Source organism: Eufriesea mexicana, unplaced genomic scaffold, assembly GCF_001483705.2.
Source record: "Eufriesea mexicana isolate 0111107269 unplaced genomic scaffold, ASM148370v2 scaffold745, whole genome shotgun sequence".
Lineage (NCBI taxonomy): Eukaryota > Metazoa > Arthropoda > Insecta > Hymenoptera > Apidae > Eufriesea > Eufriesea mexicana.
This window is the reverse complement of record NW_016908908.1, coordinates 660532-675528: the sequence shown is the minus strand read 5'-3', so window position 1 is coordinate 675528 and position 14997 is coordinate 660532. Positions and strand designations below refer to the sequence as shown.

The 14997-nt window shown below is 32.6% G+C and overlaps 1 protein-coding gene across 1 annotated transcript; it reads right to left on the bottom strand.

The window, feature by feature from the left end:
• Positions 1-6143: 6143 nt before the first annotated feature.
• On the bottom strand, positions 6144-12070 carry LOC108546655 (uncharacterized). Its single transcript, XM_017898864.1, is given in 3 exon segments — positions 6144-6584; positions 6587-6690; positions 11968-12070. Coding segments are annotated over 3 exon segments (648 nt in total).
• Between the last annotated feature and the right edge of the window lie 2927 nt (positions 12071-14997).

Here is a 14997-nt window from a genome sequence, read left to right as displayed (position 1 = left end):
ATATGTAATTATAATATAAATAATATAACATAATATAAGTTTATGATTTTAACATTTCTATATTAAATTTCTTTTTACATAAGCTACTATTTTCTTATATTCCTTTCTTTTCATTTAATAATAACGATATATACCTAATAAAAAACGACAATTTATGTCGCCAAGGATAATTTAATTTCTGAACAAAAAGACTATTTACATGTATTTACTTTATACGCTTATTTTATATTATTATACATTTATTTATTTTAAAACGTAGAAATAATTTTTTTTCAGTTCTTGAAAATTTAAATAAATCTTTCACATGTTACTTTATTTCATATATTTAATAAATAAAAGAATCAAACTCTATATCTGTCTCAGTTAAGTATTCCTTCATCCTACAGTGCTAATCACGTCATACAAATCATCCATATAAACATGTCAATATTTATAAACAAAAATTCCCTCTAAAAACTTGAGCTAATGGAAATTTACAAAAAGTACGACAAAAATAATTCTATTTTCCTAACAGTACATTAAAGAAAATATAATATATGCCTCACATGAAGAACGTTGACGTAACTGCACAGGAACAGGAGACTCAACGTACCCAATTAGACGTGTCATGTACAACGGTGTCCTTCATTTACGCATATTGCTTTTAACATCTCTTTGTAAGATTCTAGAATGCTATGATTGAATTAAATTTACATGAATATCGTTCTAGCTTGCATTGATGCCACTTATAAAATCCTTAAAAAAGATAAAGTAATTACACGCTTCCTAAAATGATAAGAGAGAATTACAAGAGAGAATTATAATTAATAATCAATGTTTTACATATCATATTCGAGAATTCTTCTTTTTTGTTTATCAGAAAATGTCGTCCAATTTCTTCTTATTTTTGAGATCGTTTACCTTTACTCGCGACGATAATAATAATTGCTATGACAGAACAGTGATATAATGAAAACTGCCCATAAATTAGAGCAGGCTAACTATGTTACTACGTTCTAGTAAACAGTAAAACTCAATTGGTAGCCTCCACGGCGTTATAAGTGCAGACACGTTTAGCCACATGAAACGTATTCTCTATTTGCGGAACGATTCCTGGTAAGCTGAATGTCCTGTCTTTACATTTCGCGGGAAACCTTCGAGTTACTATAAATGCTGACTTTCAATCAACTAAGATCTACGCCTTTGGCTAAGTGAGTAATTTATTCGATTAATTAATCAGTTTCTGACATAAATATAAATACGAAGTTCTTCAAAAATATATCGAAATAAATTCTTATATTAATTTCTTAAAAAATGAAAAACAAAGGTAACTACGTTATTAGAAATGAAGTATATTAAACGGTTATTAGTGTTGCGATAAATAGTAAATATATAGAAATTATTCAATTCCTAGAAAAATAAGTAAATGCAAAAATAATTTTTTGGAGAAATATAAAATACTATAGAAATAATGGGTTATTAGGTTAGGTAAATAACGTCGAATTTTTTATATAGGTGCTGCCCACTTTTTAGCACTAAACAGTGTTTCTAATTGGAATTATTTATTGTAAATCAAAATTTTTAATATATTGTTTCATAAAACTGTTTTCATATTAAACAAAATAGTTATCAATCTATGCTAAAAATTTCATTATAATAGGATTGAAATATTGCTGTAAATAATAATGCAATACAGTTTTATTAAATTTCTTTTAATTCTCATATTTTTTAACTCTTACACTTATCTTTTCAGTCGTACTCTTATAAACATGTCAGTGTACCATCTACTTACTGTTCTTTTGATTAATGCATTTACGTCAACTATATTTACATTCAGTAATTAATAATTCAGTATATGATTCAGCATAATTCAACTAATCACAAAACATACAATGGTTAATGTTAATTATTATTTTTACGATACTGAATCCATTTATTTTTAGATCTTATTACTATTTGTGATCGAGAAACATATCCTCTTTCTTATGTTAGATACATACCATAATAAAATTCCCGACTTATTACAAAACAAACTGAAACTTTTTAATATACCATGCAAGTATGATCTATTTTAAAACGAAGTTATTTAACTGAAATATAGATTTTAGGAAATTTACAAATTTTGTAAACATATTTACACTATTATTCGCATTATATAAAAGTCCTACAATTGAAAAATTTTGATTAATATTGTATTATCAAAATATTGTATATTCATTAATCGATCTTTATTAAACACGTTATCATTAAGCACACTATTTCAAAATTTTATTAAAAATTTTCTACACATGAGCCATTCATAGGACAAAATGATTATCCTAGGAATATCTAGGAATATTTTCGTAACCATAGTAAAAATCAATACTTTTTATTCATTTATCTTACCTACATGACCTCGGAATGCAATTCACAGACTTACGCACAGATAAAATGGTATTTCCAAGTGAAATTTTTCCCAACCTTTTAATTCTCTAAATTCATTAAAAGAAATATAAATATATAACATAAACTTTCAAATATACATAAATGTCTCAGATCACATCAGTAAAATAAAAGAATAATTGAATATATACGATATATACGATATTCGATATTTAATAATACATTCATTGGAGATACGGGTCATGGTGGCGCTAGTGAGTTCACCTGAAAATCGAAAGCAACGAAAGATGAATCCATGTAATATCAAAAATTCTTTTTTTGTAATAATGTTAATATCCAATTGTAGTATCCATATACATAATATACATAAATGTCCCAGATCACATCAGTAAAATAAAACAATAGTTCAATATATACGATGCATACGATATTCGATATTTAATAATACATTCATTGGAGATACGGGTTATGGTGGCGCTAGTGAGTTCACCTGAAAATCGAAAGCAACGAAAGGTGAATCCATATAATATCAAAAATTCTTATTCTGTAATAATATTAATATCCAATTGTAGTATTCATAGGAAACTATATCTATGAAATATTTTCTATAGCTAACCAATAGTGCCTGTTCCTAATAAAGGTATTATAAATCTACAAATTTCACCGTTATAACATCGATCTTCTCTCTTGCTATAATATTCCAGTTTTATGTCACTCATTAAAAATTTTCGAAAAAAATTGTAATCATTCGCATTATACACTTTTATGTATTATATAAGTGTACATGAACCAATCTTGTAAAACGACTCATTCCACGCTAAAAATCTCTAAATTTACGCTCTATTATCAAATCTCGATGCACGATCCGCTGCATCGTTTACTTTCGACTATTAGTATTATAGCAATGGCTAAATCTGAATCGATTAAGAAATCTCGTCTCCCAGGAGTTAGGTTTATTGAAACGCGATCGTCGAAGCAAACGGGCGATATCTTCCATGGCCAGAACGATTTCCAGTAGCCGGGAAACAAGACTCTGACTTGGTCTTTCGGAGGAAGTACTTAAACGTTCGTGCAAACTACGATGAAGTGGTCGAACCAGCGGAGAATCGAGGCGAGACCTTCTATACCAGCAACTCGCAGACGCTCCCGATTCGCGGAGCTCCTAGAACAAATCTCAATGGTGGAAATTACTCCGAAGTCGGCTACGAAACCACTGGAATGCCCGATAAAATCCGTATAAGGCTGATCATTGACCGTTCCCTGGGAGAGCCTGGATGAAATCGCAATTAACTCTTGCACGGCTGACTTTCCACGAAAGACGATTGTAACCGAGAAGCGTGTAATGCGCCTCGAAAATCTGTCTGAAGTTTATTGGAAAGTATGCTCCGCGTTGTTTTATGTCCGTTCGATTACACGAGCGATTTAACGAGTTCGGTTGGTGAAGTAATCCTGTGGTAAAATATCGGTGAGATATTAATACGGTGTTTGGATAATGACGACTGGAAACGAGTTATTAGGGACATATGGTTGTAAATGCGAGTTAGAGTGAAGGTAGAAAGGTTGAGGAAAGGTGCTGAAGGAATCTAGGAATTTCAAACTGCTTTGCTTATGAGGGTTTTTCGACATTTTAAAATTTTCGACGCATAATTAGTATTATTTTGAATTTTTATTTTATTTTGATCCTTTCTAGCTTAATTTTTGATTTCATATATAGCTAGCTATTATTTGTTTTCGTATGTTCTGTATACTTTAATTCTTATTTATTGTTCTAATTGTTTACATATTTTAATTATTTTTGAATATTTTTATGTATTACCTTTTCTTATTATTTATATACTGAGATATTTAATTATAAAATTATTCAAATTTATTTACGTTTTAATAGTACAATTTTTATTTTGATTTGATTTTTATTTATAATTCGACCTTTATTTATTATTCCACTTTTCAAACATATATATTCTGATTTTTACTTTTTGTTGTAATTTTTGTATGCTTCAATTATTATTTAATATTTCACTTCTTGTGTATATTATTGTTTCTAGCAGTTTTAATTTTTATTTATTACCGTTGGTTCGTATTGCAATATTTAATTATACAACTAGTTAAATATTTTTATATTTAATTAAATATTATTTAACATAAGAATTAACGATGGATATTTTGCGTAACATTGTTCTCTTTAATTTGTTTTAAATAATCCGACACATTTTCCACAACATTTATCATCATAGAATTTTCAAAAATCATCCTCAACAGGAAAAACGATAAATATACGTTACCCTGCAGGTAACATCTAAAAATTCAATTTCATATTGCATATAGCGTGTGAAAACTCTCCTCTCTCGCAAAATCCAATTCTCCAATCCACAGAAACAAACACAACTTCGAAGAAAACCACATTCGAACCCATTACTCGGACTCAAAATCTCCAGAGTCACGTCTAACCCAGGTATAATCTCTGCTCAGCCATTATCCCAAGAACTAATAACCAAAACACTTTGAACCGGGACCCAATTAAACCACTCTCCCTTCGTTTCTCCGACAATCACGATCCTCGAATTCACCAGTTTCCTCGCGATTAAATACTCCAAAGATGAGGGAAAATTGCAAGTAGTCAAATACTCCGACAACCGCAACGATCTTCGACGAAGGCGCCGTGATTCGACTGGATCGAATGAAAGCGTCGATATGAAAGACCAGGCAAGCATCATCGGCCATCCGATCGTGCTAACTTCAAAAGAACATAGCTTCTGGGTACCGTTTTGCTGGAACAAATGCGAAGGAGTTAAACGATCCGCGGCCGACAAAAGGGCTGGCAGCGTGAAGTGTTCACGGTCTACCCTCTGTCAGTGAATCGTAGATATCCCGATCCCCACTGGAACAAATCCCAATGGCGGAAAGTACACGGGGCTCGGCACGAAATCGCTGGAATGCCACGGCTGGCCGATGGAATCCGTGTAAAGGCGATCGTGGAGCAGCGAATCGGGACAAAATCGGCCTCGACCCGCTGGAAAAGAAAGAAGATATTCCCCGCGCGTCAGGATTTGCTCTGGAATCTCGTTCGGTAATTCATGGAGGCAAAATCGTACGATCCAACGGCTCTTCCACGAAGAGGACGCTCTTGGTCGGGGACGAAAGCAACGACTTCGTCGTTTAGAGGCTGACTGCCGCTGGCTTTGTCGCTGCTTCTCCTAACTGACTCTTCCCCTACCCCGTCGCAGCGAACACGCTCTTTCCTACGCCTTTTTACCGCACAAGACCTGCAATCTTGATAGAATTACCTAGCTATTCGTTTGCGAGCATGCATAATTTAATCCCAGCGATGAAAGAGATGAACCCCGGTCACCGGGTACCCACTGGTCGCTGGTGGACCGAAGCTTCCCAGGGCTGGAAAAAAGTTCTGCATTATTCGCGCGTACACTTAGTAACAAGGATAAAATTGGACGCAAAACACGAAACGCAGAGACACGAAAAGGACGAACGTTAGAGATATGCTGGTGAGCGAGAGGGGGCCAAGGGGGAGGAATAATTCCGGTGGTACCCCCTGAGGAAGAAGCGTGGAGATGTAGAAAAATGCTTTCGAAGGTCCGAAAGAAACTGGTCCGGGGATGGTTCGAAAGCCATGGAAGAATGCGAGGCTCCTCGAGCCAGCGTCTGCCATTCAGGTGCCCCTCCACGTTTGCTGTAGGGCCAGAGTGGAGAAATCGTGCGTTGAAAATTCAGAGAAAGTAACCCGATCGAGCCCAGAGCTGACGCGTGGGTTCACGAGCGTGGATCGATTAACCATCAGGCAGTGGTTGGGAACGAAAATCGTGGAGTGAGCCTGGAGAGGTGGTGGCCAGGTTGCAACGATCGGCACACCTCCTCGGGAAAAAGCCGGGACGTGGAACGGGAAGAAAAGGGAGCCATGCCGAGCTGTGGGTATGAATCGCGCTGAGGGCGCGCGCGTCTGTCGGGCTGGTAGGGCAGGAAAGGTAGGGGGCTGGCAGGAAAGGGAAAAGGGAGCAAAGCGCGGTGGCCTCGGTGCAGGAGGGAAGAGATCTGGTCCATTCAACGGGCAGCAGGTACGATTTCCAATCGACGGCCGCTTCCTCGAAACGGGTGCCCCTTCTGCGGGATCCTGAACGACGGCACGGGAGACCGCATCTCGGAATACTGGTTCTACCCGTGGCTCCATTCAAGTGTTCTTGCATCGTTGGCATCCCCTCGATTGCTCGCCAAGAAACTCCTTGATATTCCGCTGCCGTGCCGATCCAGTTTCTTCGTGCGCGTTGATAATACCTGCCTGGATCAAATAAAACGGGCAAAGCTGATGGTTTAGGGGACCTGTGAGACAGATTCATCTGGTTCAGTTCGGTGATTTAACATGGAGGAGGAATGGGAGTAGAATTATTAGGTACAGGGCCAGGTTTGGTTAGTAAGGTGGACGTAGTGTTCGTCTGAGTATTGTATGCAATGAGGGATTGATATAAATAGAAATACGATCTTTCGTTGTGTTTTATGGCTCGAAGTATGCGTGTGTGTGTGCGAGATCGTGTGCTGCGTGCCGGGAGTAGGGATGTAGTTAGGTTCTATTTGCGATTGTTTTGCATAGCGACTGAGCATTCGGTGAGAGAGTAGGTGTTCGTTGATGTAGGATTATTTTTTATTTATATCTGGATTTCTTACGTTGGATTAATTGTATGAAGAACTTGAGTCACGATGAACATGTTATCGTATCCCCGTATGTTAATTAGGTAGATATGATCGAGTAGAAGGGACTAAAGAAATTCGGAGATTTGTACAAGGTTTTCTTATTGTCTTTTTTATTGGTGCAAAAATGTTATATTATACATAAGAAAATTCCAAACTTATACAGGAGTGAAAATAAATTATAAATTTATTTTTTACAATTTATTTTTTAGATATCCAATTTAAGAAAGGATAGAATTTTATTAAATAATGTCGAATTGTTTAAAATATGTTAAGACTGATTTTTAAGGTTTGAAAAATTGAGAAAACTATGTTATTTTAACTAAAAGAAACTTTTTATGTAAATATTTGCTGATTTTTTGGTAAATAAAAGTTTGAAAAACTTAAAATTCAGAAAGTTATTCAATATTTTAATATACTCGATATATTATACAATGTATTCTACATATATTACTATATATTACTATACTATATTTAATATATATGTAAAAAAGACTGTAAATACAATATTCTAATTAGTTGGAGAGCATGAACGTTCGGATAAGACTTGTTAACACAAAAGATAATCACAAACACAACAACAAAGTATTATTAACATAAATGATAATACAGAAGATAATATAAAAGAACACTTATCCCTCTTTTACATTTCTGAAACAATAAAACAGTAGCAAAGATAAGACGTAATATAAATATATTTTATTTCATCATAATAGAAATTTGAGATCCTAAGATTAATAAATTCTTCGAAAGCGTTTACAGTATTATTTGCATTATGTGCTTTGCATTTACCTCCTCAAATATACATACAATTAATGTTTTTGAAAAATTTCTACAAAATTTTGCATTTTATTATAAACTGGTATAAAGAGAGTTATAAATTTAATTCTTTTTAATTGCAGTATCGACAGAATAAGTTAATAGTAAGTAAACGTAGATAGAAACATAATCACTGAACTATGATACGACATCTAGTAGGTAGTTTTGATATTATCATTTTGAATTACGTCATTTTTATTATCCGTGGCGATAAATATTTCAGATAGGGATTTAATGCTTTCGAAGGGGGCACATTCTGATATTCTTAAATGAAGGACGTGTAAAGGTCATATATGCTCTTTCCATTGTATTCACATTTAATTTATTATATTCCATTCGATACAGCTCGACGTATAAAGAATATTAATAGATTTATTTGCAATAAACAAATATTAAGATTAATATAATAATAAATAATATTTCTAAATTTACATAAATATGTACATAATGTGTACATAATAATTAATAGTTTCTCTATAAAAGTATTAAAATTAATCGTATCTGAAAATTATTAGTTAAGAAAACATTTTAATTGGAAGATTAAGAATAAGAAAGTAATTACTAATGAGAGCTAGTATTAGCTATATTTATAGAAATTTAGATAAAATTAATGAAAAAATATTTTCATAGTAATATCGAAATTAAAAATTTATTTTCAATTAATAATTTTATAACATACAGCAAATAATGCAAACATACAATTCCGTTTAAAGAAACAAAGTTCACCTTTATCTGCCTTTTACATGCAGAATTTTTAACTATAAGATTACCAAAAGTTGTTAATAATTTTCAGGAATTGATAATATTATTTAACACAATCCTTCAATGTTCAACGTCCCATTGTATACATTTTCTTTTCCCAGATATTTCGAAATAACTCAATTATTTATTGATGTTTTAACAACTTATATATCTAGAAATGACACCTAACCTCATATAAATATCTCAAAAATGAAGGATCTTATTATGAAATGATAACAGACTTATTGATTTTATTTATCGTATGAAACTCGTATTTCGATTTCTATGGTTATTCCTCTATATCTCGAGGGTCCTATTTTACTACATATTTAAAAATTTCTAATTAAAATTTTACTCTGGGAAATTTGCAATTAGGATGAATAATAATATCATATAAAAACTTAACATCAATACCCTGATACTAAATAAATTAACACTGAAGATTCAAATTTCAAATACTAAATGTTAAATGCTAAATTCTACATACTAAATTCAGGACGCTAGGTACTAAATACTATATTAGATATTAGGTACTAGATAATTAATATTAAATGTCAGATACTACATACTAGATATTAAATACTAAATACTAAACCCATACATATTAAAAGAAATGCAATAAAATACAGGTAGATTAAGAAATATTAAATGCTTTTGAGCATTTATGGTAAAGTCTATAGTTAATAGTTGATTAGAGCAAGAAACTATACGATGTGATCTAATCTATCCCTTTATAGATAACGACTTATTGCATCTTATTAACGATTTACATGAACCACAACTCTTTTTCGCGTATTCTTCTACTTAATCGTCAAAATTCGAATTAAATCCGAATATTATTATTGAAAAAATACAGAGATAGGATAGAAAGAACAGAAAAAGATAAAGAGAACTATAATTAATGTTACACGTTAATTTTTACTGGTACTAATAATTGTATCAAATATAATTAAAAGATTGCTAGACTTTCTAAAACAACATACTTACTCTAACATTGCAATACTACGCAATGACATCTTAAATTTAAGAAAAACAACGTATCATTTCCAAAATTCACGAAAAGTTCGATATCACACCAATTATTTTGCATTTTATTATAAACTGGTATAAAGAGAGTTATAAATTTAATTCTTTTTAATTGCAGTATCGACAGAATAAGTTAATAGTAAGTAAACGTAGATAGAAACATAATCACTGAACTATGATACGACATCTAGTAGGTAGTTTTGATATTATCATTTTGAATTACGTCATTTTTATTATCCGTGGCGATAAATATTTCAGATAGGGATTTAATGCTTTCGAAGGGGGCACATTCTGATATTCTTAAATGAAGGACGTGTAAAGGTCATATATGCTCTTTCCATTGTATTCACATTTAATTTATTATATTCCATTCGATACAGCTCGACGTATAAAGAATATTAATAGATTTATTTGCAATAAACAAATATTAAGATTAATATAATAATAAATAATATTTCTAAATTTACATAAATATGTACATAATGTGTACATAATAATTAATAGTTTCTCTATAAAAGTATTAAAATTAATCGTATCTGAAAATTATTAGTTAAGAAAACATTTTAATTGGAAGATTAAGAATAAGAAAGTAATTACTAATGAGAGCTAGTATTAGCTATATTTATAGAAATTTAGATAAAATTAATGAAAAAATATTTTCATAGTAATATCGAAATTAAAAATTTATTTTCAATTAATAATTTTATAACATACAGCAAATAATGCAAACATACAATTCCGTTTAAAGAAACAAAGTTCACCTTTATCTGCCTTTTACATGCAGAATTTTTAACTATAAGATTACCAAAAGTTGTTAATAATTTTCAGGAATTGATAATATTATTTAACACAATCCTTCAATGTTCAACGTCCCATTGTATACATTTTCTTTTCCCAGATATTTCGAAATAACTCAATTATTTATTGATGTTTTAACAACTTATATATCTAGAAATGACACCTAACCTCATATAAATATCTCAAAAATGAAGGATCTTATTATGAAATGATAACAGACTTATTGATTTTATTTATCGTATGAAACTCGTATTTCGATTTCTATGGTTATTCCTCTATATCTCGAGGGTCCTATTTTACTACATATTTAAAAATTTCTAATTAAAATTTTACTCTGGGAAATTTGCAATTAGGATGAATAATAATATCATATAAAAACTTAACATCAATACCCTGATACTAAATAAATTAACACTGAAGATTCAAATTTCAAATACTAAATGTTAAATGCTAAATTCTACATACTAAATTCAGGACGCTAGGTACTAAATACTATATTAGATATTAGGTACTAGATAATTAATATTAAATGTCAGATACTACATACTAGATATTAAATACTAAATACTAAACCCATACATATTAAAAGAAATGCAATAAAATACAGGTAGATTAAGAAATATTAAATGCTTTTGAGCATTTATGGTAAAGTCTATAGTTAATAGTTGATTAGAGCAAGAAACTATACGATGTGATCTAATCTATCCCTTTATAGATAACGACTTATTGCATCTTATTAACGATTTACATGAACCACAACTCTTTTTCGCGTATTCTTCTACTTAATCGTCAAAATTCGAATTAAATCCGAATATTATTATTGAAAAAATACAGAGATAGGATAGAAAGAACAGAAAAAGATAAAGAGAACTATAATTAATGTTACACGTTAATTTTTACTGGTACTAATAATTGTATCAAATATAATTAAAAGATTGCTAGACTTTCTAAAACAACATACTTACTCTAACATTGCAATACTACGCAATGACATCTTAAATTTAAGAAAAACAACGTATCATTTCCAAAATTCACGAAAAGTTCGATATCACACCAATTCGACTGAAACCTAAATTCCAACATTTATAATATAACCAAGCATAAAAAGAATACCAAAAAAACCTATCTAAAAGGAAAAAATTGTTTCGCGACTTGGCTTCCCAAACACCAAGAAACAACTGAAACAACGATGACCGTCTGAACGAGCCGTGCTCTTCAATCATACCACTGTCACCAAACCCCTCCAGGTGCATAAAAATTTCCCACACAAACAACGTTCTCGAAAACATACGAAAGCATTGGAGAGCGTCCGATATCCACGCTGCCAATCGCGACAAGATTCGCGATAAGGGTCCCAGCGATGGACGAGGATGGCGAAGAAAAAGAGCAACGCCGGTTCATGCTCGTAAATATAGGACCACGTGGACGAAGGCGAAATCCCGTGCTGTCGGGTTCCCAGGAGGGTCTGGAGAGAAGGGTGGGGGCGAGAGAGCCGGTGGTTAGGCCGGCGAGTGGGGGAAGCGGGGCCCGTCGACGTGGCCCCACTTCTTTCTCTCAGGAGTTCCTCCGGGTCCCACATTACGTGGACATAAAAGGCAACCCCGGCACGGAGACCGTCTCTCTGACACATTGACACAGCCTCTGAACCACCGACTCTGTCCCCACCTCCTTACTCGCCTCGAGATTCTCCTTTTTCCACGGCCGCCGCCCGGGATCATCCGCCCCGTCCCTCGTTTCCGTTCCCCAACCGATTCGATATCGCTGTTATCCGCCGATCTCAGACTGCCCGCTGCCTTTTTTGCGCCCAGCCAAACGACAGTACGTAGCACGTCGTCGTCTGTCCGATAATGGGATCATGAGGCTTTTTCAGAGACGCGGTTGAGGGATGGTGAGCCGGTAAAAGGGAAATGAAGTTTTGAGAATAGAGGCTCGCTTGTTTGGAAGCCTCTCGCCGCGCCATCTACGAACAAACACCATTTCTTCACGCGCCTTTTCTTCCCTGGATTTAGCTCACAAGGAGAGTGCAAGTCCTCCGGGTCACCGATTTAATTGAAACTTTGTAGGTTTGTAGATTTCGCCATGCAGTCCAAGAATATATACCATTATACTCGCCACTACTCAATAGTTTTAAAGATATTAACGATTCTGTCAGTTCTGCTTTCACCGTACGCTTTTCGTCAGGTTCAGGGCTATGATTGTTGCTGAGGTTTGCGATTAGGGAGAAAGTAAGTTGGTTTGGATAGGATGAGTTATGGGAATGACGAGATGATGGGGTGGAATAGAGATGAAGGTTGAGGTATTTCGATGGAATCTGAGGAAAGAGTATGAACGAGAGTTAGTCTATGATGAAGGGAAATGAAGGAGATGGGTGTTGACAGGTAGCTTATGGGATTAGAACCGTAACAAATTTTTAATTAGAAACGTTTTTGACTATTTTGACGAATTTTATGAATCGAAATTTTGCAGAAGAAATAAATTCTCTGAAATGGTCATTGCGACTCTTTGATTCTTACAGAGGTTTTTAGAAATTCACCATAGCGTGTATAAATTAATAATTAAAATATACTCGTAAGTATTAATTAATTAAAAAGTAAGGCTCTTAATTATTCCTGATATTTTAAATATTGCTTCTGTCGTAAGAAAGTTTTACCATCTTTGTTATAAATGTCTTATATTATATTTGAGTTAAGGGATATTTCATATTTCAAAGTATTCAAAGGCATATATTTGTTAAGTTCGCCAGAAGAAATATATACGTATGTATATATGTATATATCAAAGTGAATTATATATATATAAGAATTTAATTTAAATTATATTTTGAAAAATGTATTTATATTTTGAAATTATATGAATAAAATTAACAAATAATTCACTGATATATACGATACTTACTGTGTATTTACTACTAATACGAGCTATGGTGGCGCTAGTGTACTCTATGCAAACTCGTTTTAAGGCTGACATCGGAATAAAGAATGGATCGATATCGTATTAAAACTTTTCATTTCCCAATTAATAATACTTTCGATTAATGTTGCAACTTCGAATATTTTTGTGTCTTATCGATGATGAATATAATAAATACTATGTAAATATTATATATCTCGTTGAATTATTTTCCAATTTTACTGATACCAATCTTGAGCCTTCACTGTATATACTTACCATGCTGTTTCAGACAGTTTGGATCAACATACATATTTCACTTGGTAAAAGCAGCAAATGTAAATATTCGGATACTTTCATATATGAGTGTATATATCATTCTTTACAATGAGCAAGGATTAAGAACAGAGATTTATGAACATATAAAAATAAATTATACACGAACGATTATTGTATAAAGATCTTTATAAATTAACTCTTTATTATTGTTCAAATAAAAGTAGTGATTATTAACATAAATTTCAACTTTCTTTTAAGGTACACATGGTATATCGAATATGTGATATTGTATTCTAGTATTCGATGACAGAATATTTAAATATTCTATTACATTATCGGTATATTTTTTATATGTATATTGCAACAGTATAACTCCTTCAATTACAAACAATCATTTAAAGAATATTTAAAAATGCAATTTAAGGTATTAAAAAATTATTACAACTAAATCTACCACAAATTTATCATTATGATTAATAAAATATATTTAAATTACAATTTATCCTTTCTTTTCTAAACGTAAAGCAATCAGTATTAAAAATTACCTTTGATACCTCATATGTATTAGATATAATATTCAAATTCATCTGAATTTTTTAAACATAAAGTAATTTATATTCCATTAATTTTATTAGTCTAAAAAATAATTTATATTTCAAATGATTGAATTTAAAATATATTCTTAATTTCAAAATGGCTAGCAGTAATGTTCCATTTTCTTTTATATATTTTTGACATATCCTAAAAATTGAGATACGTCATTAAAAAATTAACAATTAGTTAAGTTAGTGACACTTCTAGCAATTAGAGATACAATGCACTATTAATTAATTAATTGAACGATTATAATTCATCTATCTCCAATTTGCCCACTCAAATTCGTTCATGAAATTAACTAAACTCTCGCACAGCCATAACTCATCTATCTAACCCAAACCACATCTTTTACACATTCCAGCACTCGCACTATTTCAACAAATACATCCTCAGACGAGAATTCCAATCCAACGTTAAAGAAATTCCAAACTCCATCGGAGGCTTCGCAGAATCAACGTACCCGAAATTATTCGTGATTCGTTGAGGTGCACGTGAATTTCGCGAATTCGCAACGAAACGGTTTGTTCGACAAAAAGACGGGAATTTCTGAGAAAAGATCGCGAATCCTCGGCCGATACCAGGACCGTTTCCCGCATAGTTGGCATAATGAATCGACGTATCCGGCTGCCAGAGACGGAGTCCACCTCGGTTCTACAAAAGAAAAAAAAAGCTAGTCGAGGAAGACTCGTTAGAGTTAAGTCATCATCCGTCTCTCGTAATTCAGAACGCGGAGGATGCACGGGTCTTTATCTCGCACGCCAGCAAGATCTCCTTGATATCTACACGCCGGTG